This window comes from Schistocerca piceifrons, chromosome 9, assembly GCF_021461385.2.
Source record: "Schistocerca piceifrons isolate TAMUIC-IGC-003096 chromosome 9, iqSchPice1.1, whole genome shotgun sequence".
Classification (NCBI taxonomy): Eukaryota; Metazoa; Arthropoda; class Insecta; order Orthoptera; family Acrididae; genus Schistocerca; species Schistocerca piceifrons.
Window position 1 is genome coordinate 116,988,370 of NC_060146.1, and position 24,424 is coordinate 117,012,793.

Here is a 24,424-nt window from a genome sequence, read left to right on the forward strand (position 1 = left end):
TATAAGCGATGTCAGAAGTGTGTTGTGACTGATGGTGATTACTTTGAAGCTCAGTAAAGATGTTTTGTTTGTAACTCCCGTTTCCTTCACTATCAGAGCATTCACCAAACTCTTCAGGTGCACCATGTATTATACACTGTTTGCTGTCTTTAAGTTTCATTCACTCTTTAGTCGTAGTTTCAAAACTTGTTACTCTACTCGACAGTCTCAAGTTATAAATTCCGAAAAATGCTGGTTGTTCTAAGGAAGACCTGCATTACAGCTGACAAGTACCTTTCCTTCGAGGCTGGTGGCTACAGAATCGCAGAGCTTCCCTGCAATGTCTGCAGCGACGTTCTTTGCTATCAAGTGGTCCTTCAATTTGTCCAGGACTGGTGCCATATCTTCTTGTGTCAGGCTCTTGCTGCCCACGAGGCCTCTGCGGAGACAGCGATTAAGGTTTAATAAACACAAATCTCAACAAATAGTAGTTGCCAACTACTGATGTCCAATTACATTGTACGATACCACATAGTGAGACCAATGACTATAAGCACAAAGGCCTCAAAACATCCAATAAAATGCTCAGATGAAGTTTCCAAGCGAAATGCAATCAATGTAGTCATATACAAGGGATAGGCATAATGTTTCAATCATTAACTTGATAAAATAAAGTTTTGTAATTAATTTTTTGTTCATCTTTAGGTACATGTCTACAGCCTCGGTACACACTGAAATCCCATGTCGTGGAATTTTATCTCTCTGCTACAGGAATCAAAACAAAATTATTAAGTTGAGTATTGTGGCATAATTTGTTTTCTGTATTTGAAGGGGAACAATTCTGCAACAATCCATAAGGAGTTAATGGAAGTGTGCAGCAACAATGCATCATCATATAACACACTTGTCAGGCGATGCAGTTGATTCCAATCTAGTCAAAGAAGTCTGAATGATGATGATCGAAATGGCATATAATCGCTCTGAAGGATTAATGGAGGCTCGGGTGTTCACAGACTGGGGTATCACAATTGAGAAACAATTAGTATAAGTTTCCACATCTTGCACAACACAGGTTGCTCCCACTGTATACTGTAACTGCTCACTACCATTCAAAAAGCCCCCCAAACATAGAAAGCAAGGAGAACACTGCAGCATGTCAGGTCATTCTATATGATCTCTTTAAGTGCGTGAGTACCAAGGAAGGATGTTTTGTGTACTACAATGATCCTGACAACGGAATAAAGCAAGGAGGGGAAAAGTGGACCACCAACACCAAAAAAGAAGTCCCAACAACAGTTGTTGTTTTGGGCCTGCCATGGCACAGTGCTAGTAGATTATGCTCAACATCCCAGGTCATTCTGCGCAGCACACAGTGATACATGCTGCTTGTTTTGGCTATCAAACTTAGCCTCGAGCTGTGTTCTCCTGACACACCTGCCAGTGACTTTTCCTTCTTCTCTCAGATGATGAAACCACTGCAAGGCAGTAATTTTCAGAATGAAGATAAGAATTTTCAAGGAGGAATGTATATACAATCAACGTCTCCAACAAGTTGTGCACTGTCAAGGAAAATGTCTAGAATGAAGGATGAATACGAAGAGAAGAACTAGCACCATCACTAAGTTTCATGGCCGTAGTTTGAGTTTTGGTGGTGATAATTACAACTTTATGACTATCCCAGGTGCATTAAAGTGTTCACTGGACTCCCAAAAATGTTATATGGATCTTCCAACTCTCTACTGCTCTAGACACGAAAATGCCTATGACGAAAGTGGCAGAGAGAGAGTCCTTGTGTAGCAAATACATCAATATTTTCCTTTTTTTGTTTCTTCACTGCCAGTGAAGTTTCTTCACAGCCAGTCTGGGGTTGCATAGTGGCATACAATGCTGAGCAAAATGTTCTCTATTTCAGTGACTGTTTCACAACTCTTGACATCTGGATACTTCTACGAACACAAGCTTCTCCGAATTACTTAGACGGGTGTGGTCTTCCCAACTTATCCTCCGATCCCACAATCCTCGAGGCCGCGATCTCCTCTAGCACCCTGCAACACATCCGTCTCCACCATTGACTAACGTAACTACCCCCACTTGCATGCTCCTCCAAAAAAAGTCTCCCTCTTCTTCTGTTCTGTCACCCCCTCTCAATCTACCTTTCAGCGTCATGTGCTGCAAAAGTCTCCCGCTGCCTGTGGCTACAACAGCTGCCATGTCTCTATTCTGTGCACCTGCTGGCTCTTGTTGAGCTGCAATGTGGCACAATGTAGTCAGCTTGGACAGTGTTGGCTTGTTTTGGGGAAGGAGACCAGACAACGAGGTCATCGGTCTCATCGGATTAGGGAAGGACGGGGAAGGAAATCGCCCGTGCCCTTTTAAAGGAACCATCCCGGCATTTGCCTGGAGCGATTTAGGGAAATCACGGAAAACCTAAATCAGGATGGCCGGACGCGGGATTGAACCGTTGTCCTCCTGAATCCAAGTCCACTGTCTAACCACTGCGCCACCTCGCTCAGTTTGGACAGTGTATTAACGTAGCTGTGGAGAAGAATTTGCCCAAAAGCTAGAAATGTTTTCAGCCCCGTTATGTGGCCACCGATGACTCAACCACTTACAAGTACGTTTTTATAAATGATACTTTCTCAGCTAGTAAATGGTGACCTGGGTAATCTACGACTGCAATATTAGCCTGACTCTCAGTCAATCCATGTAGTCCCCAGGAAACTTCAAGTCTTTTTCTATAGCAGAAATATTCTTTTCTAATTTTAATTATGAATTTTGAGATTCTATCACCACGTTCTCAAAAGATACAGGATGAGTTTTGAAATATGTGAAAATACTTACATGTAAATAAATGTACCTAAATAGTTTCTGCTGTCCTCCAGAAATTAACAGTTCCCACTAAGGCTCTAAACAATGCTTCAAGGCATATATTCTGGACAAAAAATATGGTGGTGAAAAAAGCAGATTGTAACTTATTATTTTCAGGGAAGACTTGGCCGTATCCATTCCACATCGAGGACCATCAACTGAAATGTACATTCTGAACATCAACAGCAACTCTTTTTACAGCCAGGCATTTTTTTAAATTTTTGCCAAGCACAAAAAGAAAGGACAAATGAAGGGCTGGTAAAAACAAGAGAAGACTCTTGAAAATAGACATCTTATTAGTGTGCACAATGTGCAGTTCCTCTCTGTGCTGCACAATATTTTACAATATTTCACCCAGAAAGAGACTTGTGATTATGCGAAAATAATATTTCATTCTATTCTCTAATATTTTCTATTTATCCTAATAACTTTCGTTTTTGACTGTAAACCATAATCAACAAAGAAATGTTTCAATGAGTGAGCACTACACATGCTCAACTGTATTAGTGAGTGCTTGGGGAAATTACCCACTGAGGCAGAGGAGTATGCACCTATGTTGGTAATACTAGCTACATTTGCATAAAGTTTTTTTTCCCTAATTAAGAGGTCTGAAGCATGCATAAGAATGAAGCAGGATGCTGAAACTCTTCATTTTAAGGACAACCTACCTGAACATAGAAAACACTCTCTGTGCCTTTGACGTGCCACTGGAAGAGGCATTAGTTTGTCTTGTTGTCTGAATGTCTCCAATACCATCATCTTCATCATACTCTGCCTCCGAGTCACTGGATTCCACCTCCAAGTCACGTATTCCTCCACTCATTGTACCCACCATCTACAATATTAAATAACATGCTACACGGTGTTTTGAAAATGCTGTTTCTATATAGAAATATAGTGCATACTACGCATATATTACAAACTATTTTGACATCTATCATAATGGAATGTTATGATTTTTGGGGATAAAAAAACTTTTTTTAAGTGAAGCATACAGCAACTGTGAAAGACTGTATTATAAAAAAATGCTACAAAGTAAGCAGTCACAATTTAATGCAATATTTTTGCATGACAAGTTTAAAACTTCATCATACTGTCACAAGATAATGAAGACAAGAATCATATAATTGAGGATTTAACGCTTAAAACACACTGTATGAAAATATTACATTAAGTTATGATGGGCTATATGGTGCAAAATTAGTTGGTTTTAAGTAATGAATAAACTTCTTTTCAGTTGAATGGTAAAAACTAATGTGTTCAAAGGGAAATTATGCACTCACATACAGGAAGGACTGTGTTCTCTTTACCTTTTTTTGTAACGCCAAGCCTAATACTGTATTCTCTGGAAACTGAATTACAAAGTGTTCACTTTTAATCTGCTGGGAAATTCTGTCCATCATTCACTACTTGATATACATGTTAGATGAGAAACAGATGGCCTTTGAACATTAAGATTCACTGTAAGAGTGAGTGAGTGAGTGACTTTTTTTTTTTTTTTTTTTTTTTTTTTTTTTTTTTTTTTTTTTGAGATGTTAAAAAGAATATAGACTGAACAGCAATACTGATGTTGAGTTACCGAAGTGTCGGGTCGTGGTGCCACAGCATCTCTGTCTTCTGGCTTATCCCTTGTCCTCTCAAGATTTGCCACATCACGTGATGTCCCTCCTAGTTCCCAAACTCTGGGTTTCTTGCCTGCCTTCTCTTTCTCAGGCTTTGGGCTTTTCCTGTGACAAGATGTGTCCATGAAGAACTTTGTTACATTTTATTATCACAAATACATAAGGTCATCCTTTGTGCATAAAAAATTCAATGTTGGCTCTATACTTTCATTTATTCCATCAAACACAAATACAAATTACACATAATTTATGACGCAATAGTCAGAAACGGATTAAGGCATCTTATGCTTGAATTGCATGTAGTTTTCCATTGACACATTAACGTGCATTACTTATTTCAGTACAGTACTTCAATATACACTTTATTTCTACTATCAAGTATTAAAAGTAAATGGTAAACAAAAATACTGAACTTTATATTGTTAAAGACAAGTGATACATAATTTCTCAGTTCATTGCTTTGAAATTTAGCTTAAAAAAAAAAAAAAAATAATAATAATATGGAGGACTTCAAGCACTGTTTATGTCTATTGTTACCTTTTGAGAAATAACGAGAAAAACCCAGTAATCCATCACATGCTCCAGGTTTCACATTCAATATCTTTTGTATCAGAAGCCACATATGATCAACATGGTTAATACCAAGGATGTAAACGGAGCTCAAGATACGAAATAAAACTCAGATTTAATTTACTTAAAATAACCAATCATTTGTCTTTATAAGAGCTCAGATTGAAAACTGAAAATCTTAATTCTTGGCAGACATGTGTATTAGACTCAAATACTCTTGACTAAAAAAATCTAGTTGCGAATTAGGTCAAAAGTTGGTCAACATGTATGCAACTAACTTAAAAACAGGAGAATATAATAAATAAGAACGGCTTATAGTGGACCAAATGGTTTAGAAATTATCTCTCAATGTGAAAATTAATTTACCACATCAAGTGGAGTAAAATGCATGCCAATTTTGGAGCCTATGGTTTATGCAGGAGCATCAGAAGTGTGGTAAAATAACTTAAAGTGGAATTTTAAATGGAGTAATAAAGCAAACAAACTGGAAGAATGGAAGAAGAAATTGCAACAGTGACTGTAATCAAAAGACAGAAACATTACTGTCACAAAGAAGAAAAAAAAGCATAAAATAAAAATTTGTTACTGAGTTTGTGAGAAAGGGAAATTAGGGAAAATGTATGCATTTGAGAACCTACTCACTTCAAACTGACCTGAAATCTTTACTGCAATAAATTTTTAATTGTCAGGGTGTTCCAGAAGGCAGTATTGGTGGTTTTTTTTTTTTTTTTTTTTTTTTTTTTTTTTTGTGGTTTTCGGGCGCACAACTTCAATGGTCATTAGCGCCCTGACTACTCTAAGAATGCACCGCGAGGCACAAGTTGACAACAACAACTAAAAGGGAAAACACAATAAAAGACAGACTGACAGGCATAGGATTAAAGAACATCATCAAATGTCCTTAGCGAGGTTTGTCAAATTGATAAAACAAAGAACACGAGCAGCTGCTCGTGGGTCATCCGCTAAAATGGCATCTAAAGTATTAGGCAGGTTAAGATCGAGGCGCAGTGTGGTAAGATCTGGACAGGACATTAAAATGTGTCTAACCGTCAGCAAGTGCCCACATGGGCAGAACGGCGCCGGCGCAGCCGTCAGCAGATGGCGATGGCTGAACCGGCAGTGTCCAATTCTTAACCTTGCTAAAACGACCTCCTCCCGCCGAGAAGGGCGTGAGGAGGACGTCCAAGCCATGGGAAGAGGTTTTAAGGCCCGAAGCTTGTTGTCGGTAAGTGCAGCCCAATCGGCATGCCACAGCGACACAACGCGCCGACAAATGACCCTGCTAAAATCGGACGAAGGGACACAACAAGAAGCTGTCCGAGGCTGGAGGACCGCAGCCTTGGCCGCGGCATCTGCAGCTTCGTTCCCAGGGATACCGACATGGCCAGGAACCCACATAAAGCTAACCGGCGTACCGACGTCCACCAGCTGCTGAAGAGAGCGTTGGATCCGGTGTACGAAAGGGTGAACCGGGTACGGATCACTGAGGCTCTGGATGGCACTCAGGGAATCTGAGCAGATGACATAAGCAGAATGTCGGTGGCGGCAGATGTAAAGAACAGCCTGGTAGAGGGCAAAGAGCTCAGCTGTGAAGACCGAACAATGGCCATGGAGCCGGTATTTGAAACTTTGTGCCCCGACAATAAAGGAACACCCGACCCCGTCATTGGTCTTAGAGCCATCTGTATAAATGAAAGTCATGTCGATGAACTTCGAACGAAGTTCCAAAAAACGGGAGTGGTAGACCGAACCGGGGGTGACCTCTTTTGGGAGCGAGCTGAGGTCGAGGTGAACGCGGACCTGAGCCTGGAGCCAAGGTGGCGTGCGGCTCTCGCCCACTCGAAAGGTTGCAGGGAGTGAAAAATTAAGGTGTTGAAGGAGGCGACGAAAGCGAACTCCAGGGGGTAGCAGGGCAGAGACATACAACCCGTATTGACGGTCAAGAGAGTCGTCAAAAAAGGAACGATAAGACGGATGGTCGGGCATTGACAGTAGCCGACAGGCATACCGACAAAGCAGTATATCGCGCCGGTAGGTGAGTGGCAATTCGCCAGCGTCAGCATGAAGACTCTCTATGGGACTGGTATAAAATGCTCCGATCGCAAGTCGTAAACCCCGATGTTGTATGGAGTTGAGGCGGCGTAAGATGGATGGCCGTGCAGAGGAGTATACGAAGCTCCCATAATCCAGCTTGGAGCGGACGATCGACCAATATAGACGAAGTAGGACGGTTCGATCCGCTCCCCACGACAGACCACTGAGAACACGGAGGACATTTAAAGAACGGGTACAACGGGCGGCCAAATAGGACACATGTGGAGACCAGCTAAGTTTCCTGTCAAATGTAAGGCCTAAAAATTTGGTTGTCTCCACGATTGGGAGAGCAACGGGACCGAGTCGTAAGGACAGTGGGAGAAACTCTTTGTAGTGCCAGAAGTTAATACAGACCGTCTTCTCGGCAGAAAAACGGAAGCCATTGGCGACACTCCAGGAGTAAAGACGGTCAAGAGAACGCTGAAGACAGCGCTCCAGGACACGTGTACACTGGGCGCTGCAATAGATGGTAAAATCGTCCACGAAAAGGGAGCCTGATACATCAGCTGGGAGGCAATCCATTATTGGATTGATCGCGATGGCGAAGAGAGCGACGCTTAAAACTGAGCCCTGTGGCACCCCATTCTCCTGGCGAAAGGTGTCTGACAGGACAGAACCCACACGTACCCTGAACTGTCGATCCATTAAAAAGGAACGAATAAAAAGAGGGAGGCGACCGCGAAGGCCCCATGTATGCATGGTGCGGAGAATGCCCGCCTTCCAACAGGTGTCGTAAGCCTTCTCCAAATCAAAGAACACAGCCGCGGTCGGGCGCTTCCGCAAGAAGTTATTCATAATGAAGGTCGACAAGGTAACCAGATGGTCAACAGCAGAGCGGCGCCTACGAAATCCACATTGTAATTGGTAAGTAGGCGTCGAGACTCGAGCAGCCAAACCAATCGAGAGTTAACCATTCGCTCCATCACTTTACAGACACAGCTGGTAAGCGAGATAGGTCGGTAACTGGAGGGCAAGTGCTTGTCCTTCCCCGGCTTAGGAATCGGGACAACAATAGACTCGCGCCAGCATGCGGGAACATGTCCCTCAATCCAGATGCGATTGTATGTACGAAGAAGAAAACCTTTACCCGCAGGAGAAAGGTTCTTCAGCATCTGAATATGAATAGAATCTGGCCCTGGAGCAGAGGACCGTGACCGGCCAAGTGCGTTTTCGAGTTCCCGCATGGTGAATGGGGCATTATAACTTTCACAATTCGAGGAGCGGAAGTTAGGTGGCCTAGCCTCCTCTGCCTGTTTGCGGGGGAGGAAGGCAGGGTGGTAATGAGCGGAGCTCGAAACCTCTGCGAAAAAGCGGCCGAAGGCATTGGAGACAGCCTCAGGGGCCACAAGGACGTCATTCGCGACCTTCAAGCCAGAAACTGGTGTGTGGACCTTAGTGCCAGATAGCCGGCACAGGCTACCCCAGACAACAGAAGAAGGAGTAAAACTGTTGAAGGTGCTCGTGAAAGCAGCCCAGCTGGCTTTCTTGCTTTCTTTGATAATACGACGACACTGAGCACGTAATCGTTTATAACTGATACAATTCGCCACTGTAGGGTGGCGTTTAAATGTGCGTAAAGCACGACGACGAGCACGTAAAGCGTCTCTACATGCTGCGGTCCACCAGGGGACCGGTACGCGACGTGGAGAAGAAGGAGGGTGAGGGATGGAATATTCAGCAGCAGCGAGAATGACTTCCGTGAGGTGTGCGACCTGACGATCGCAGCTTGTAAAGGTTTGATCCTGAAAGGTCACCCTGGAAGAGAAGAGCCCCCAGTCTGCCTTGGAGATGGTCCAATTAGAGAAGCACGGAGAGGGGGTATGCTGCAGGAGATGGATAACACACGGGAAGTGGTCGCTCGAATATGTATCAGAAAGTGCATACCACTCAAACCGGCGTGAAAGTTGGGGAGTACATATAGAGAGGTCTAAATGGGAATAGGTGTGAGATGTGTCCGAAAGAAAAGTAGGGGCGCCAGTATTGAGGCAGACAAGACCGAGCTGGTTGAAAAGGTCTGCTAACAAGGAGCCCCTCGGGCAGGATGCTGGAGAGCCCCAAAGGGGATGGTGGGCATTGAAGTCTCCAGTTAACAAAAATGGTGCAGGTAGCTGAGCAATAAGTTGCATCACGTCTGCCCTGGTAATGGCAGATGACGATGGAGTGTAAACGGTACAAAAGGAAAACGTAAAAGTGGGGAGAGTAATGCGGATGGCAACTGCCTGCAGGCCGGTGTGCAACGTGATGGGATCATAGTAAATATCATCCCGGACCAGCAACATAACCCCTCCATGAGCTGGGATACCTACCACAGGGGGTAGGTCAAAACGCACAGAGGTGTAGTGTGCCAAGGCAATTTGATCGCATGGGCGTAGCTTCGTTTCCTGGAGGGCTACGACGAGCGGACGATGCAAGCGGAGCAGCAACTTCAAGTCCTCTCGGTTGGAGCGAATGCTGCGAATATTCCAGTTAATAAGTGCCATTGTAAGAAAAGGAAGATGAGAGAAGGGGTCACCTCGAAGGCCGCTTAGGGCCTGGCTTCGAGCGAGCACTGCCGCCGCTAGCAGGAGGCGGACAGTCATCGTCCATGGGGTCTATAGGGTCATCGGCCATCTCGGGAGGATGGCCGGGAGGGGGAGCTTCCTCCGCCGGTGAACGGCCAGATGTACGGCTACCAGCGGTGCGGCCAGGCGAAACGGATGACGGCCTGGGGCGGCAACCGCTGGGTGGCGCAGGAGAAGAAAGGCGCCGCGGCGGAGAAGGAGAACTGTGCTTCCTATGCGCCTTTTTAGAAGGACGTTTGGTGGAAGTACCAGTCGAAGGCTGGGAGGTCGAGGGACGGAGGAAGTCTGCACGGGACGGTTCCTTCTTGAAGGCCCGTGCATCTGACTTCGGGGTCTTCGACTGAACAGAAGCTGAGGAAGTGGCTGGTGTCTGTGGGGTGATGGGAGGAAGAGGAGACGTCGACCGCGCGATCTTAGCACTGGCCGAACGGACGACCGTGGTGCTGAAGGTCAGATAGCATGTCTGGATTGCTACCTCCCGGGTAGTCCGAGGAGAGGCGAGGACAGTGCTGTATTTCCCTGCTGGGAGCAGCGTGGGCTTCCTACTAGCCAATAGCTTGCGAGCAGCCGAGGTGGACACTTTCTCTTTGACTCGAATTTCCTGGATACAGCGTTCTTCCTTATAGACAGGACAGTCGCGGGAGGATGCGGCATGGTCACCCTGACAGTTCACACAACGAGGAGACGGAGGTGGACAGTCACCCTCATGGGCATCCCTGCCACAAGTGACACATTTAGCCGCATTGGAGCAAGACTGTCGAGTGTGATTGAAACGCTGACACTGGTAGCAGCGCGTAGGTGTCGGGACATAGGGACGAACAGAAATAACCTCGTAGCCCGCCTTGATGCGCGATGGCAGCTTAACACTATCGAAGGTTAAGAAAAGTGTCCGGGTCGGTACAAGGTCATTGTTGACCTTTTTCATGACCCGATGGACAGCCGTCACGCCCTGCTCAGCGAGGAAAGATTGAAGATCCTCGTCAGTCAATCCGTCGAGAGAGCTACTATAGACTACACCACGAGACGAATTCAAAGTGCGGTGGGCCTCCACCCGGACAGGGAACGTGTACAAGAGTGTGGCCCGAAGCAGTTTTTGTGCCTGAAAGGCACTCTCAGTTTCTAGTAATAAGGTACCGTTACGCAACCTGGTACAAGATTTGACAGATCCGGCTATGGCATCTACGCCCTTCTGGATAACGAAAGGGTTGACAGAGGAAAAATCCTTTCCGTCCTCAGATCGAGAAACTACGAGGAACTGTGGGGCAGGCGGTAGTACTTTTGTCACTGTTGGCTGGTCACGTTTCCGTTTGTGGGTCGAAGTCGAAAGCGATGGAGTAGAATCCATTGCGGAGGAATCCCCCATGATTGCCAGCGTCTCCGATGGCGCGCTCCTTCCTTGTGGGGACCCTCTCAGAGGGCACTCCCGCCTTAGGTGAATGTTTACACCTCAGGTCACACCTCCCGAGAAACAGACGGAGGGACCAATCGGCATGGTCAGAAGGTATCAGCTCAGGCAATCACCCCTCCCCGGGCCTGGCCTTTACCAGGGGGTACGCGCGTGCCTTACATGTCTACCCAGGGCGGGGACTTACGCGTTACCCTGTCACCGGCTACGCGTGCGAACGCGTGGGTCGGCCTTCAGACACGCACAGGGAGGAAGGAAGAAGAGGAAAAAGAAGAGAGAGGGAGAAAGAGGACAGACTGTCTCAAACGCCGAGGCGGAGACCAGAGAAGGCAAGGAGAAGAAGGCAATGAGAAAGCAAGGAGAAGGAGGCAATGAGAAGGCAAGGAGAAAAAGGCAATGAGAAGGCAAGGAGAAAAAGGCAATGAGAAGGCAAGGAGAAAAAGGCAATGAGAAGGCAAGGAGAAGTCAAGGGAAAGAGTAAGGAAGACAGTGAAGTAGAGAAGAGCAAAGAAAGGAACCAACAAAAGGAAGGAAGAAACGAGAAGAGAAAAACCAAAAAGACCACGATTATAGGTCGTGAAACCGTCCGTCTCCGGACGCAGGCGCTAACTACCCCCGTGAGGGGGATGGACTCCTTTTAGTCGCCTCTTACGACGGGCAGGAATACCTCGGGCCTATTCTTACCCCGGACCCGCAGGGGTAGCAGTATTGGTGTGTACAATTATGAAAGAATCACTAAACATACTTAATGGGAAAAAAGAAAACCCCAATCATGAAATGGGGCATTCTTAGAAAATATTACTGCTAATCACTGCATTCTACCAGAAAATGTGGAACTTTTGTAGTTCCCGGATAACACATCAATTACACTGTCAATATAACATTGTGTTACTTGCAGTCTTAGAGCCTGCTTATTCTCATCTGTCTTGACAACTTAGTGAGTACAACAGTTTTTCAAAATAGAGCACAGGCTCTAATTGACAATAACAAGTCAGACCATATAGTTCCACACTTTTTATGGAAAGTATGATAGACCAAAATTTGCAATCTATATGGAGGTGCATGTTAGGATCCCAGGTACTACACACTAATATCACTCCTCAAAATGCTTTTTCATTTCCAAATAATAATAATAATAATAATAATATCTGAATTTTGCATCATGCTCTAGAGACTTAAAATTCATATAATTACCAAGAGATGTGGCGTAGTTCCTAATATGCAAAAGATCGTTGGTTTGAATCTCATCAAGTGATAGTAATTTTTTTGTTTGTAAATCTTTATCAAAATGACTCTGATCATTATTTTTATTCAGTTAATTGGTTTAAATGTATTTTTTTCTGACATCTTCTCATGTCATTTGAATCATTGTATCAACTTTTTCGTTTGCTCTCATTTTTTATTATCTATCATTCTTTTTTCATTTGGAATATTTACACATTTGATTTTAATTATTTTTTATTTACCTATCACTCTATTTAAAAGTTTGAAAATATCGCATTACTGGTTAAAGTACAGATTTATACTGGCTGTGCAACAGTGTCAAAAAAAGTAAAATGTAAATAAGTAAAACCACATGGAACAAGATTTACAATGAAAAAAAGTGATTATGAAGAAAAAATGAGAGCAAATGAAAAAGTTAATGCACTGATTAAAATCACATTGCAAAGTATTAGAAATAAAAAAATACATTTAAAACAATGAATTGAATAAAAACAATGATAAGTCATTTCAATAAAGATTTAAAAATAAAAAATTTGCTAGCATCTGAAGGGATTCAAATCAATGACTTTTGCATATGAGGAACACATACCAGTACACTATGCTGCTGTTCCAGATAATACTATTGATTTTAATGCTCTAAAGCACAACACAAAATTATGATATTTTTAACTGATTACGCACAAACAAGAGCCCGCTTTGATGAATGGCACGAGGGTGTAGTGCTTGGCACCACAGTCTATTTTATCATACAGGCAGATTTCAAAAAGTCGATTTCACCTCTGGGGGCCTCTCCCCCGACTAGAAAATTTCTTGGTAGGGAGCGCACACCAAGTTATCTCAAATGCAGAGACATCAATGAGAGCGTAAGTGGCTTCATGTGTGTCACAGTGAAGTGTGTTGAGGACCTCATGGTTCCTGAAGTACAGAGTCTGCCAGAAAAAATGTACACACACTAAGGAACCAAAAGTATTACTTGTGTGTGTATTTTGTGTTTAATAATTGATCACATATGTTGTACAACCTTCAGTTTAGCACATGGTTACTTTACATGTTCAAAATGTTCACCGTTCGCAGCTATACAAATAACAGAATGACGAGCGGTCACTGCAGCTACATCAGTCAGTGTTACAGTGGAGATTGCTGCACATGTCACTGTAATCTCCTAGCAAGCGTGGCTTCCGCCGATAAACGTTATCTTCCACAGTTCCCCCACAAGTAAAAGTCCATAGGTGTTAGATCTGGCGGCCATGGAGGGAACTCAATGGGCCCTCTTTGTCCAATCCAATGCCACAGAAAATTGTAATCCAGGAAAGCTCGTATGGCTACTTGGTAGTTGGTCACACCCCGTCCTTTTAGTATACAACCTCTTCTTCAGCTCCATAAAGTGCATGTATACCTTGCAAAATTGATGTGCGTAACATTTTTAACATGAGAGCTGACAAAGCGGGACTTGTAGCTGTACGCTGTCTTTCTGGTCGTCCTTTGTGAGTATCACAAATCGTTCCATGCAATTCGATCTTGTCAATGATGTATTTAATTGTTAGGCGGGTTGGCAGTTCTGTTTCAAACTCTTGCCTCCACTGAAGTTGCACTTCAACAGCATTATCAAACTTTAACACCATTTCACAATACATTTTCCTTGCTCGAATGTCAAGCGTGCTCCAGCCATCTTGTTTGCTCCATACCGAGATGAAAGTACTAACATCTGCGAGCCAACAACACACACTTAAATCAAATCGAACGACAATATCGATATCTTGACAGAGCTGACAAAGAGTGTGTACATTTTTCTGGCGGATTCTGCATAATAACGATCTTCCAGACAATACTAACAGTAACTTCAGATTTTTTGTAGTTTATGCAGTTATCTGTAATTACAAACTGTCTGGCAAAATCTGTATCTTGATAAGATTTCAAGATCATGCGAAGATCCAAACTAGCTTTAAATACTCATAAAGAAGAAGAAGAAGAAGAAGAAAAACTGTAGTATCCTGTGTCTACAGTATCAACAGGTCACATCTGGAACCAGCCAACTTGTGGATACACCCGGTTTTAACAGTTTGTGGCGACATGAAACTGAACCATCACACACACTCACTCATACAGCAAGCAGTGAACAGACTTCAGTTCACTGCTAGAACATTACAGAAATGTAATCAGTCTACAAAAGAGTTGAAAAGCACTAACAGGGGGTCTCATCTCTTGACTTTCTCTCCATAGAACTGATTAATGATGTACTTCAGGGTGTTTAACCTAGTTTGCACTTTCAGAAGTACAACATTACTGACAGGGGATACTGAATATATACAAAGAAGGCCAGTATAAATGGTCAAACATTTGTCCGATTCACGGAAAACATCATGGACATGCTCGAAGATAAACAACGCTCTCATTGGGACTGCGAGGACAAGATTAGACTAATCACAATGCACACAGAGACATTTAAGCTATCTTTTTTCCCTACTCCATATGTGAATGGAAAGGAAAGATACCCTAATAACTTGTTCAGTGGTAAGTATCCTCTTCTACACATTTCACAATGGTTTGCAGCAGCCTTTTTTTTTTTTTATAGGAAAGATAAAAGTCCATAATATACTGCCTGAGCGACAGGCATGTCCTATCCCATCAAAGGCAGGGCTACCTGTGAAATCAGCCATGTTATCTACAAACTATGCTACAACCACTGTGCCACTTTCTATGTGGGTATGACGACTAAGCTACCTGCCCATGTGAACGGCCACTGTCAAACTGTGGCCAAGAGGCACCTTGATCATCCAGCTGCTGAGGATGATGCCCAACTGTTATGTGCTTCACCTCAATTTGGTTTTGTTTTGCTTTAGGGTGCAGAAAACAACTGGGGTCATATGCACCCAAGTCTAAACTATAGAACACAAAGACAGAGAGGAGTTAAAAAATGACTATACGTAAGTCCCAACTGACATAATAGAAGACAGCTAAAAAACGGGAATGTGGAAAAAGGGCTAAAAAGACACTATACAGAAACGGCGGTCCAAAACTAAAAATTAAATGGCCTTCGCCATATTGCTTTGGCGAATAAAAAGTAAAATGCAGTCGACAGCCCATGTGCCATTTGCTAAAATGGCAAATAAATCAGACGGCAAACCCAAGTGGAAACATAAATGGTTACAAAAATGAGCATTCCATCAAGAAGTTGTGGACAGTTAAAACTTGGGCGCAATGTGAACAAAGTGGTGGGGTAGCGCCACTTAGCAAACAACGATGGCTAAAAAGGCCGTGCCCAATACACGGCCAAGTTAAAATAACCTCCTCTTGGCGGGAGGGTATAGAGGAGATTGTCCAAGCTGCTTGGAGAGGCTTAATAAGCCGGAGCTTATTCCCGTTAAGGGAGGACCATTGGCGATGCCAAAGAGACACCTCCTGACGGACAACACACAGATTGCACAGATTGGAGGGAATATAAGTACTCGCAGGCTGAGGTATGAGGACTGCAGCCTTGGCAGCAGTGTCAGCAGCCTCGTTTCCTGGCAGACTGACATGATCAGGAACCTGCAGAAACATCACTCTGGCTCCACCAAGAGTGAGCAAGTGACAGTTTTCCTGGACTCGCTGCACAAAGGGATGGGTAGTGTACAGCACATATAGACTTTGAAGGGTGCCGAGTGAGACTGAGCAGAGGACAATTGAAAGGCACAACCGACCCCAATGTCAGACCAAGAGCCATCAGTGTATACAAAGGTATTATTGTGAAGTTCCATGCAAAGGTTATGAAACTGAAGGCTGGAGTTGTGTCCTTAGAAAGAAAATGAAGGTCAAGGTTAACATGGGCCACTTCATGAAGCCAAGGTGGCGAAGGGTTCACACCCACGGGGAAAGCTGCAGGTAGCGTGAAGGTAAGCCACCACAGCAAGTGCCGGAAGTGAACTCCAGGAGGTAACAGAGAAGAGGGACGAGCCCCATACTGACGATCAAAGGAATCATCAAAGGAGGCAGTATAGGATGGGTGGCCACGCATGGCAGACAAATGGCACGCACACCTGCTGAGGAGAAGGTCACAGGGGTAGGACAGCGGTAGTTCAGCAGCTTCAGCATACGGACTCTCAAACGGGCTTGTGTAAAATGTGTCAGTGGCCAAACGGACACCATGATGGTGGATAGTGTTGAGACGGTGTAAGAGGGATGGACATGCCAACGCATAAACAAAGCACCCCTTGTCAAGTTTCTAACGGACAAGGGATCGATACAGAGGATTGGCACCCCAGGAAGTACCATCGGGGACACATAGGACATTGAGGAACTGCATACAGCAGGCTGCCAGGTAAGATACGTGGGAGGACCAAGAGATTTTCCTTTCGAGCATGAGCCCCAGAAATTTCGCAGTTTCAATGAACGGAAGGCAACAGGCCTTAAATGTAAACATGGTGGGAGAAACCACTTGAGTCGCCAGAAAGTCATACAGACAGTTGTCAGTGGAAAAGCGAAAGCCATCATTTATGCTCCAGGGGTAAAGATGATTGAGACATTGCTAAAGATGCTGCTCCGTGAGACAGATCCGTGGAGAACTGCAACAGATGGCAAAATTGTCAGCAAAAAGGGAGCCAGGATGCCCAGCAGGAAACCGGCCATTACAGGGTTAATGGTGATGCCCGGCAAGAGAGAGAACATTAAGGAGTTTTAGTGGCAATAGCAAAGAGGACGACACTCAGGATGGAACCCTGAGGCACACCGTTTGCCTGGATAAAGGTCTCCAACAAGGTAGAACCCACACGCACCTTGAAAACTCGATCTTTTAAAAATGCCTGAAGGAAACAAGGCAGAAGGCCACGGGAGCCACACGTGTAAAGAGTACAGAGGATATCAGTTCACCAGCAGGAGTCTTAGGCCTTCTCCAATCTAAAAACACAGCCACAGTCTGGGATTTCCACAGAAAACCATTCAAGACAAGGGTGAGCAAAGTAACAAGATGGTCAACTGCAAAGCGCCAAGCCTGAAATCCACACTGTGCATTCATCAGAAAATTGCTAGACCCAAGCCACCGTACCAGCCGGGCATGAATCACACGTTCCATCACCTTGCAAACATAGATGGTAAGAGAGATGGGGATGTAGTCAGGAGGAAGGTTTTTGTCCTTACTGAGCTTAGGTAGAAAACCAGCTGACCGACCTAAAAGTGTGAGGACACCTGAAAACATCGTAGCAGTGAGGACCTCAATTGAACGATATCCATCGTGTTGTTCTGCATGGAAATGTGCTGCTGCTCTTGGAATATCGTCCAGAACAGTAAGGCAGATTTTACACTCTGACCTTCACTTACACCCCTACAAGTTGATGGTTGTTGAAGAACTTAGTCCAGAAGACTGAGTGAAATGTACAGATGCTTGCAATGCAATCTTAGCCTCTGTGCAACCTGACACTATTCTGTAGTGTAGCAAAATTTTCATTACTGTGCAACTGAAACCACTTTTTAATCCCCAAAATGGAAGAGTGTGGTGAGGAACATGACACAGAAGCATTCCGATTTCAACAGGATAGTGCTATGACTACTCATACTGCCCGTCGTTCGCACCAAATTCTGTAAGAACAGTCTCCCGGCTGCAAATGTTTCATGTGCCCCATGCTCCTCGGAGTTGAGCCACTGTGACCTTTTTTGGGGGAGGGGGTGGGGGGTGGGGGAGATACCTCAAAGCAGAGGCTTACAAAGTTTGGCCAAGGACCTTGGAAGCTCTTAAGATGGCAATTACATATGTCATCACTGGAATAACACAAGATATGCTGAGAAGAGTTTTCGAAAACTCATTTTTTGCAACTTAATATGTGCATCACTCGCAAAGGATATAATTTTTACAAGTAAGCTGTCAAATCAGGGAATCCACTCTGCTCCACCTCAAACCTGGTAAGTGGCGGTGAACATTTCGTCCCTAACAAAAGTTGTTTCCCAAGACATGATCTATCACTCCTAGACATTTGTCGAAAACAGTTTAAACACTCCACGTATTAAGTGTTTGAAAATTGTGCTAGCAGTCAAATAATCACTACTCACAAAATTTTTGTTTAATTTGTCTGTTATTTACATATTTTATTCTTCTGTAAATTTTCTTTTTTGTGTTACATTTGTAACTGACATTATTTGATTTGTGAAATACTTAAAAATTCAAAAGTAATTAAATATTCCTCTATTTTCAATAAAAAAAAGGTTTGTATTATTACCAATGGAGTCAAATATAAAACTTGTTACAGTAGACAGTAAAAACACAAAATTACTAGTGCAAACTGATTAATGTCCAATATAAAGGTGTATGAAAATGTGCTTAGCTATAGTCACTCCAAGATTCGTCATTATTATCCTTGTGCTCTGGCATTATACAATTTTTGTTAAGCAATAGTAAGTCTAGAGAATCAGTTCAGAGATGTGTGTGAGAAGAGAGACATATATGTGATTGAAGTGAGTGAGAGAGCAGCGATCTTGTGTAAATTAACTGATGGAAAATGTAATAAATGATAAATGAAGAAACAAGGTCACCTGGAACAATTTATTTAAATGCATACAGCAAATCTGGGAACATTTTTTTGCCATAGGAATCCTCTTATTAGAGTGAACGTAAGAAGATTCCTGACAGTTGCAGTGCTCTGGGTGTGGCAGCTACACGTGCCTACATTAACCGATCACATAATGCAGTTTTGTAAACTTCTCCACGACAATACTCAGTGCAAGCTGTTAGGGATTGTCTTACACCAATTCAATTATAGACAACTGAGCTGAACTTGACAAAAAAGAATGGTGAAGAAATCTATATGACCAGTCATAAGTAGAAGCTGAAAATTTAACTTCTCTTAAATTGGAAATCTGAAAAATTGCTGACTTGTCTGTTTCTTTTCAAAGCATTAAATACTGATCAGAAATGTGCCTGTTGAAGTCGCAATACGATGTTAGCCGACTTACTTTGAGACTTATACCTGTAAATTTTATTTAGTAATAAAGAAAAAGTTAGAACCTACAGAAAATTGTGAGAATTTTAGAGTTATTATTCTTAATAAACTAACTGCTGAGGAAATAGTCATTATTGCAAAAACACACTGTGCTGACAAAGCAAATAGGCTGGGTATTGTCAGGTATCCGGTAACCTCTATTGTACGGAGCAGCGTGCGTCTCTGCGGTTTGTACTCACTGCTTGGTCGCTTTGGGACTGCGAGCCATCTTCTGAGCCAGTCGCATTCTGTTCTGGGCTAGGATTTCCTCATTCAAAAAGTCATTCGATTTGGAAGAAGGCGACACAGGAATGACTGGTGCTGGTGGTGGAACTGGAGCTGGAGCTGTTACTGTGGACGAAAAAAGAAAACCCCCATCACTGGTGGATTGGCAATTGCACTGGATTATTACAACACTGCTAATAATCTGTCTCTCGACCACCTCCCTGACTGCAGTGAAGTGCTTCCACCTCCACTGCTCTTACCAAATGGAAAAAATAGGATGAACATAATCCATAAATACAGCCTTCCCCATAACAACAAATTGAAATACTGAATATTTCAAGATACAGTATACTCTATACTCTCAATCATTTGGGGTAATGGGGGGAGGGGGTGTGTAAAAGACAAGATGCACAAATAATCAAGGTATTTTCAAATGTGTGTTCTTTATTTGAAAGTTTATTGAAGGTCTGTGCAGAGGTAGAGTAGGCATGTTTAATTGTTAAGATAGTGTATGACATTTGCTTCTGAGATTAGCTGACTTTCTTTTCACATGCCATTTAGAATTTTTCTTGCAGAAATACTGTTGTACTGGCCCATACAATGTAGAGCATCAACACATCACAGTGTGGTACAGTGACTGAAACGATCATTCATTGTCTTCATTCTCACTTTCATATTCACTGTCCTCTTCATTGTTTTGTTGTGAAGCTGTGGTCATAATTTCGGCATCACTCATGTACTGGAAGCCAGGTCCATGTGTGTCACTCTCTAACCACTCATTCAAGTTTTCTTCAGAGACATCTTCAAAACTATTTAAAGTTATTGCCAGATTCATTATTTGTGCAGTTATTTCTTCATTCCTGAAGCTTTGAAAATCACTTTCTTCTATATTCGGAAGGATTTTCCTGTATTACTGAACTAGTGCATGTGGCCTGACGTCTTTCCACCCAACATAAATTCTGCATATGGCATTTAGAATAGTCAACTTCCTCCAGAATGCCACCAAATCATTCCCATCAACTAGCAGTAGACCAGTCTGGGAGTGCAGTTTTACCAATGTAATTACACCTTGGTCCATTGGGTGTATAATGGCAGTCATGTTAAGAGGTAAAAAACTTAGTTATGGTGAGACCATCATCAGATACAAGAACCCTCTGACTGGGATGTTAAGTGGAGTTATCAGGCAATAGAAAAACCTTCTGTGGCAATCCTTTCTGTTCTAGAAATCACCGAATTTGTGCTACAAAATTTGTGTGGAATCTTTTTTTGAAAGTTTCATTATCCACCTATACTCTTTTGGTTGTAATAGGAGCTCTGTGTTCAAAAAATTCCGGAACTTTGTCCTCAAAATTTTTCTACACTTACCTACTGTGCATGGTCTCCTTCGAAACAGTCTCCTGCAAAATTAATACACCATTCACAATGCTGTTTCTACTTCTGGAAGAACTATGCCTCTTGCTGAATTGCATGAAGCGTCATTTGCAAATTTTCTTTTATCTCGTCTAGCGTTGCACATCTTCGTCCTTTTAATGGGGTTTCCAATTTTGGAAATAAAATAAAGTCTGCAGAGGCCAGGTCTGGATAGTGTGGATGATGAGACAGCATAGTGATTTCGTTTTTTGTCCAACAGTCATGCACTAACAGGGATGAATGTGTGGGTGCATTATCGTGATGCAAGAGCCATGGAATTTCTCACCACATTTCAGTCCTTTTACATCTCACATTTTCTCACAGGTGTCTCAGCACGTCCCGATGGAACCATCGATTAAAATTTTGTCCCTGTGGTGCGAATTCATGATTAACTAATCCTTCAAAGTCAAAGGCAACTATCACCATGGCTTTGACATCTGACCGGACCTGGCGAGCATTTTTTGGTCTTGGAGACCCTTCTCAATCCACTGTGAAGATTGAAACTTGGTCGCAGCATCATAACTGTAGACCCATGTTTCATCAACAGTTATAATTCTCTTCCAGAACATCTTGTTCTCATTTGTGAGATTCAAAAACTCTTCACAGATTGTGAAGTGAAGGTCTTTCTGATCTTGACTCATGAGCCGTGGGACAAGCTTGGTGGGAACACAAAACATTCCAAGATGCTGCATCACGATTTCATGAAATGATCCAACTGTAATGTTACATTCTTCTGGAATCTCTCAGACAATCAGTCTTTGATTGGAATGCACAGTTTTGTTGACATTCTTGATGTGAGCATTATTCGTGGATGTTTTAGGGTGTCCTGAACGAGAGTCATCTAACTTCCATCTGGCCATTTTTAAACCCCAAGAACAGATTAAGCACTAATCATTGAAGGCATCCAGCATCATTTGGTGCGTCTCTGGGAAAGGTTTTCTTGAGTTTCAAGCAAAATTTAATGCGGACACATTGCTCCTCTAACTTTGCCATCTCAAAATTCACAAGCTGTGAGACACCATTCTTTCAATACTGCACTGAACAATAACTAGCAGACATACAATGAAACTTCCATCAGTTACACATTAAACGCAGATGTGTGCAGGGATGCCAACCACATTTTGCTCCAACACACCACTGGCGTGAAATTACGTATGTTCCGGAATTTTTCGAACAGACCTTGTAATGCACAGTGAAACCCTTAGCTGCAATGCACCTCAAAGCTAGTTTTTTTTTTTTTAATTTTTATTTTCCAATCACTAGTAATTCCATTTTGTAGTTGCCAGAAGCATTAGCAGCGGACAAAGTTTTAACGCATTCTTTAGGTGACATATCCAGGACACATGGTCCAACCTCACAGTTTTACTTCTGTCAGTATCTCGCTTCATACATACCTTTTAATGTCAACAGGTTTCTTTCATTTATCCTTCATCATTTCTCCTTAACTAGCTTTGTTGGTTATACACCAAGTAACATAAGAAAACAGATTCTTTTTTATTCATGTGGAACAGGGCGCCCAACAGCAATGGAAATTGTTGTTTATTGCCGTTTGCTAGAGAATTTTTTGAGGCGCCAATAATCTGCAAACAGGATAATTCGCATATGAATAATCAGGAGTACACTGTACCAAACCACAAATCTTTTGCTTCAGAACCTGCTGTTTGCCATGGCTGGTTAGCTAGAGTGTTTGCTACTTAAGAGAAAAGGCTTTGTTGGTTATACACCAAGTAACATAAGAAAACCCCCCCCAGGGAAGAGAGTAACTTTTTGAAACCACTTACATGGTGATATGCGTCAGAATTTCTAACTGCCTATCTAAATTTTTAAACAGACACTTCCCCAATATTCTTGTGTGTTTCAGTGTACTTAAGTGCTTTATTTGTTGATTCAGTGTTCCCTCAATTCAAACTGTTATGGAGATTCTCACATCAAATATACCTCCCATATAACCAAAAGAAATCTCATATTTACAACACCACCATTTTGGAAGCAGTTAATCTTTAAGTAAACAGATGTCCAACATAACCTCAAGCTACTTAAATGCCATCTAACCTTGACCAGATCCAAATGAAGCATGCTCTCCTACCCATAAATTCATGCATGGGTTCTTATAGAAAAAACTCCAAGCAAATTCTGTTAGTCTCTCTCTCTCTCTCTCTCTCTCTCTCTCTCTCTGTGTCTCTCTCTCTCTCTCTCTCTCTCTCTCTCTCTCTCTCTCTCTCTCTCTCTCTCTCTCTCTCTCACTCACTCACAATGTACCTTAATCTCTATTACTTCTACTGTTAGTTGCAAATTACTCACTGTTATTAGGGCCTTCACCATTTACCATTCCAGCACCTTTCTTCTTTGCTTTCCCTGAAAGTAGTGATGCATCATTAGATGTGTGTCAGTCGTATCAAATGACATTGGAGTAAAGATTTCCAATAACAGCTTACTGCAAATAGGACAATTTATACAGTATGCACAGAGCATTCTTTGGACATATGCTGCTCAGCTGCTAAAACAGAATAGATCTTTCTGACTGTCAGGTAGACAACATGATACATAAATAGACAAATAAGAAATGAAGAATGTACAAGTAGATTTTTATTATTTTATTTTGGATGGGAATCCCCGAGTCACAATAAGCGTCTCTATAATTTTGTGATGTACCATCTGTAAGACTGGATTTGCGACATTATACTGAAGTGGGCTATGTCATGATTATTTCTCGTTCTTGACGGGCGACTTACCAGCCAGTCAAACACAATCAGTATCTGTGGGGAAAATGACAAGCTGGCCACGAAGATCAAGTGGTTCGTTCACTGATTATGTTCTCTCTCCCACCATCCCTCCTCCAATCCTTTTTGCTGAAATTTAAATATATGATAATTTTTTAAGCTTGAAAAACTGTCCTAAAATTATGTCACAGTACTCTAATGAACATAGTTATAAAATCTGATGAAGTTGCTCTCTGTCCACACACTGGTGCTAATGCTAGTGCCAACATTGGAAATATTTATGTGACAGTTCCCACAAACTGGAGCCAACGTTCAGTTGAACTCAAACAGAGGCAACGTAAACATACCTGATGAACGGAACCTGACCTTTGCTTTTGCAGTCTTGAGTGTAAATAATATTGCTTCACTGTTCGTGAGACAATTTGAAAAACTTAACTTTGAAATAAATATGACAACAATGACGAACAAACAAACAAGTTCAGTTTTTAAATGGTAAAGACAGAAAACGGACAACACTGGTGCCAATGTGTGGTTGGCGTATTGGTAGTGGCCCAACAACCTTTGATGTTTATTTGGAATATCAAGCAAAATAGTTGTAACAAGAGTGGTGCCATCATTGGTTCCAATCCTGTCTCATCAATCCACACATTGGATGAACACTGTTGACACCAATGCTGGACATAGTCCCTGAATCATTGACAAAATAATGGAAATCAACTTTAGCATATGCTTTAAGATACAAAGAATAAATTGTATCATTATGTAGACACCGCTTTTACTCAATTATAAGACAAAGATCTTT

General features: G+C 42.7%; 1 protein-coding gene across 2 annotated transcripts in view; it reads right to left on the minus strand.

Moving 5' to 3' along the window:
• LOC124717011 (signal recognition particle receptor subunit alpha homolog) overlaps positions 1-24,424 on the minus strand; it is an 81,614-nt gene that overhangs the window by 31,872 nt on the left and 25,318 nt on the right. The window contains exons 4-8 of one of the 2 annotated variants that reach the window (XM_047243652.1): positions 23,204-23,257; positions 19,468-19,618; positions 4,427-4,574; positions 3,516-3,682; positions 274-418 (exon numbers count right to left, since the gene is read on the minus strand). In XM_047243652.1, coding sequence (XP_047099608.1) covers positions 274-418; positions 3,516-3,682; positions 4,427-4,574; positions 19,468-19,618; positions 23,204-23,257 — 665 coding nt within the window. The remainder of the gene's footprint in view (positions 1-273; positions 419-3,515; positions 3,683-4,426; positions 4,575-19,467; positions 19,619-23,203; positions 23,258-24,424) is intronic. The other variant, XM_047243653.1, reaches the window with a different exon arrangement.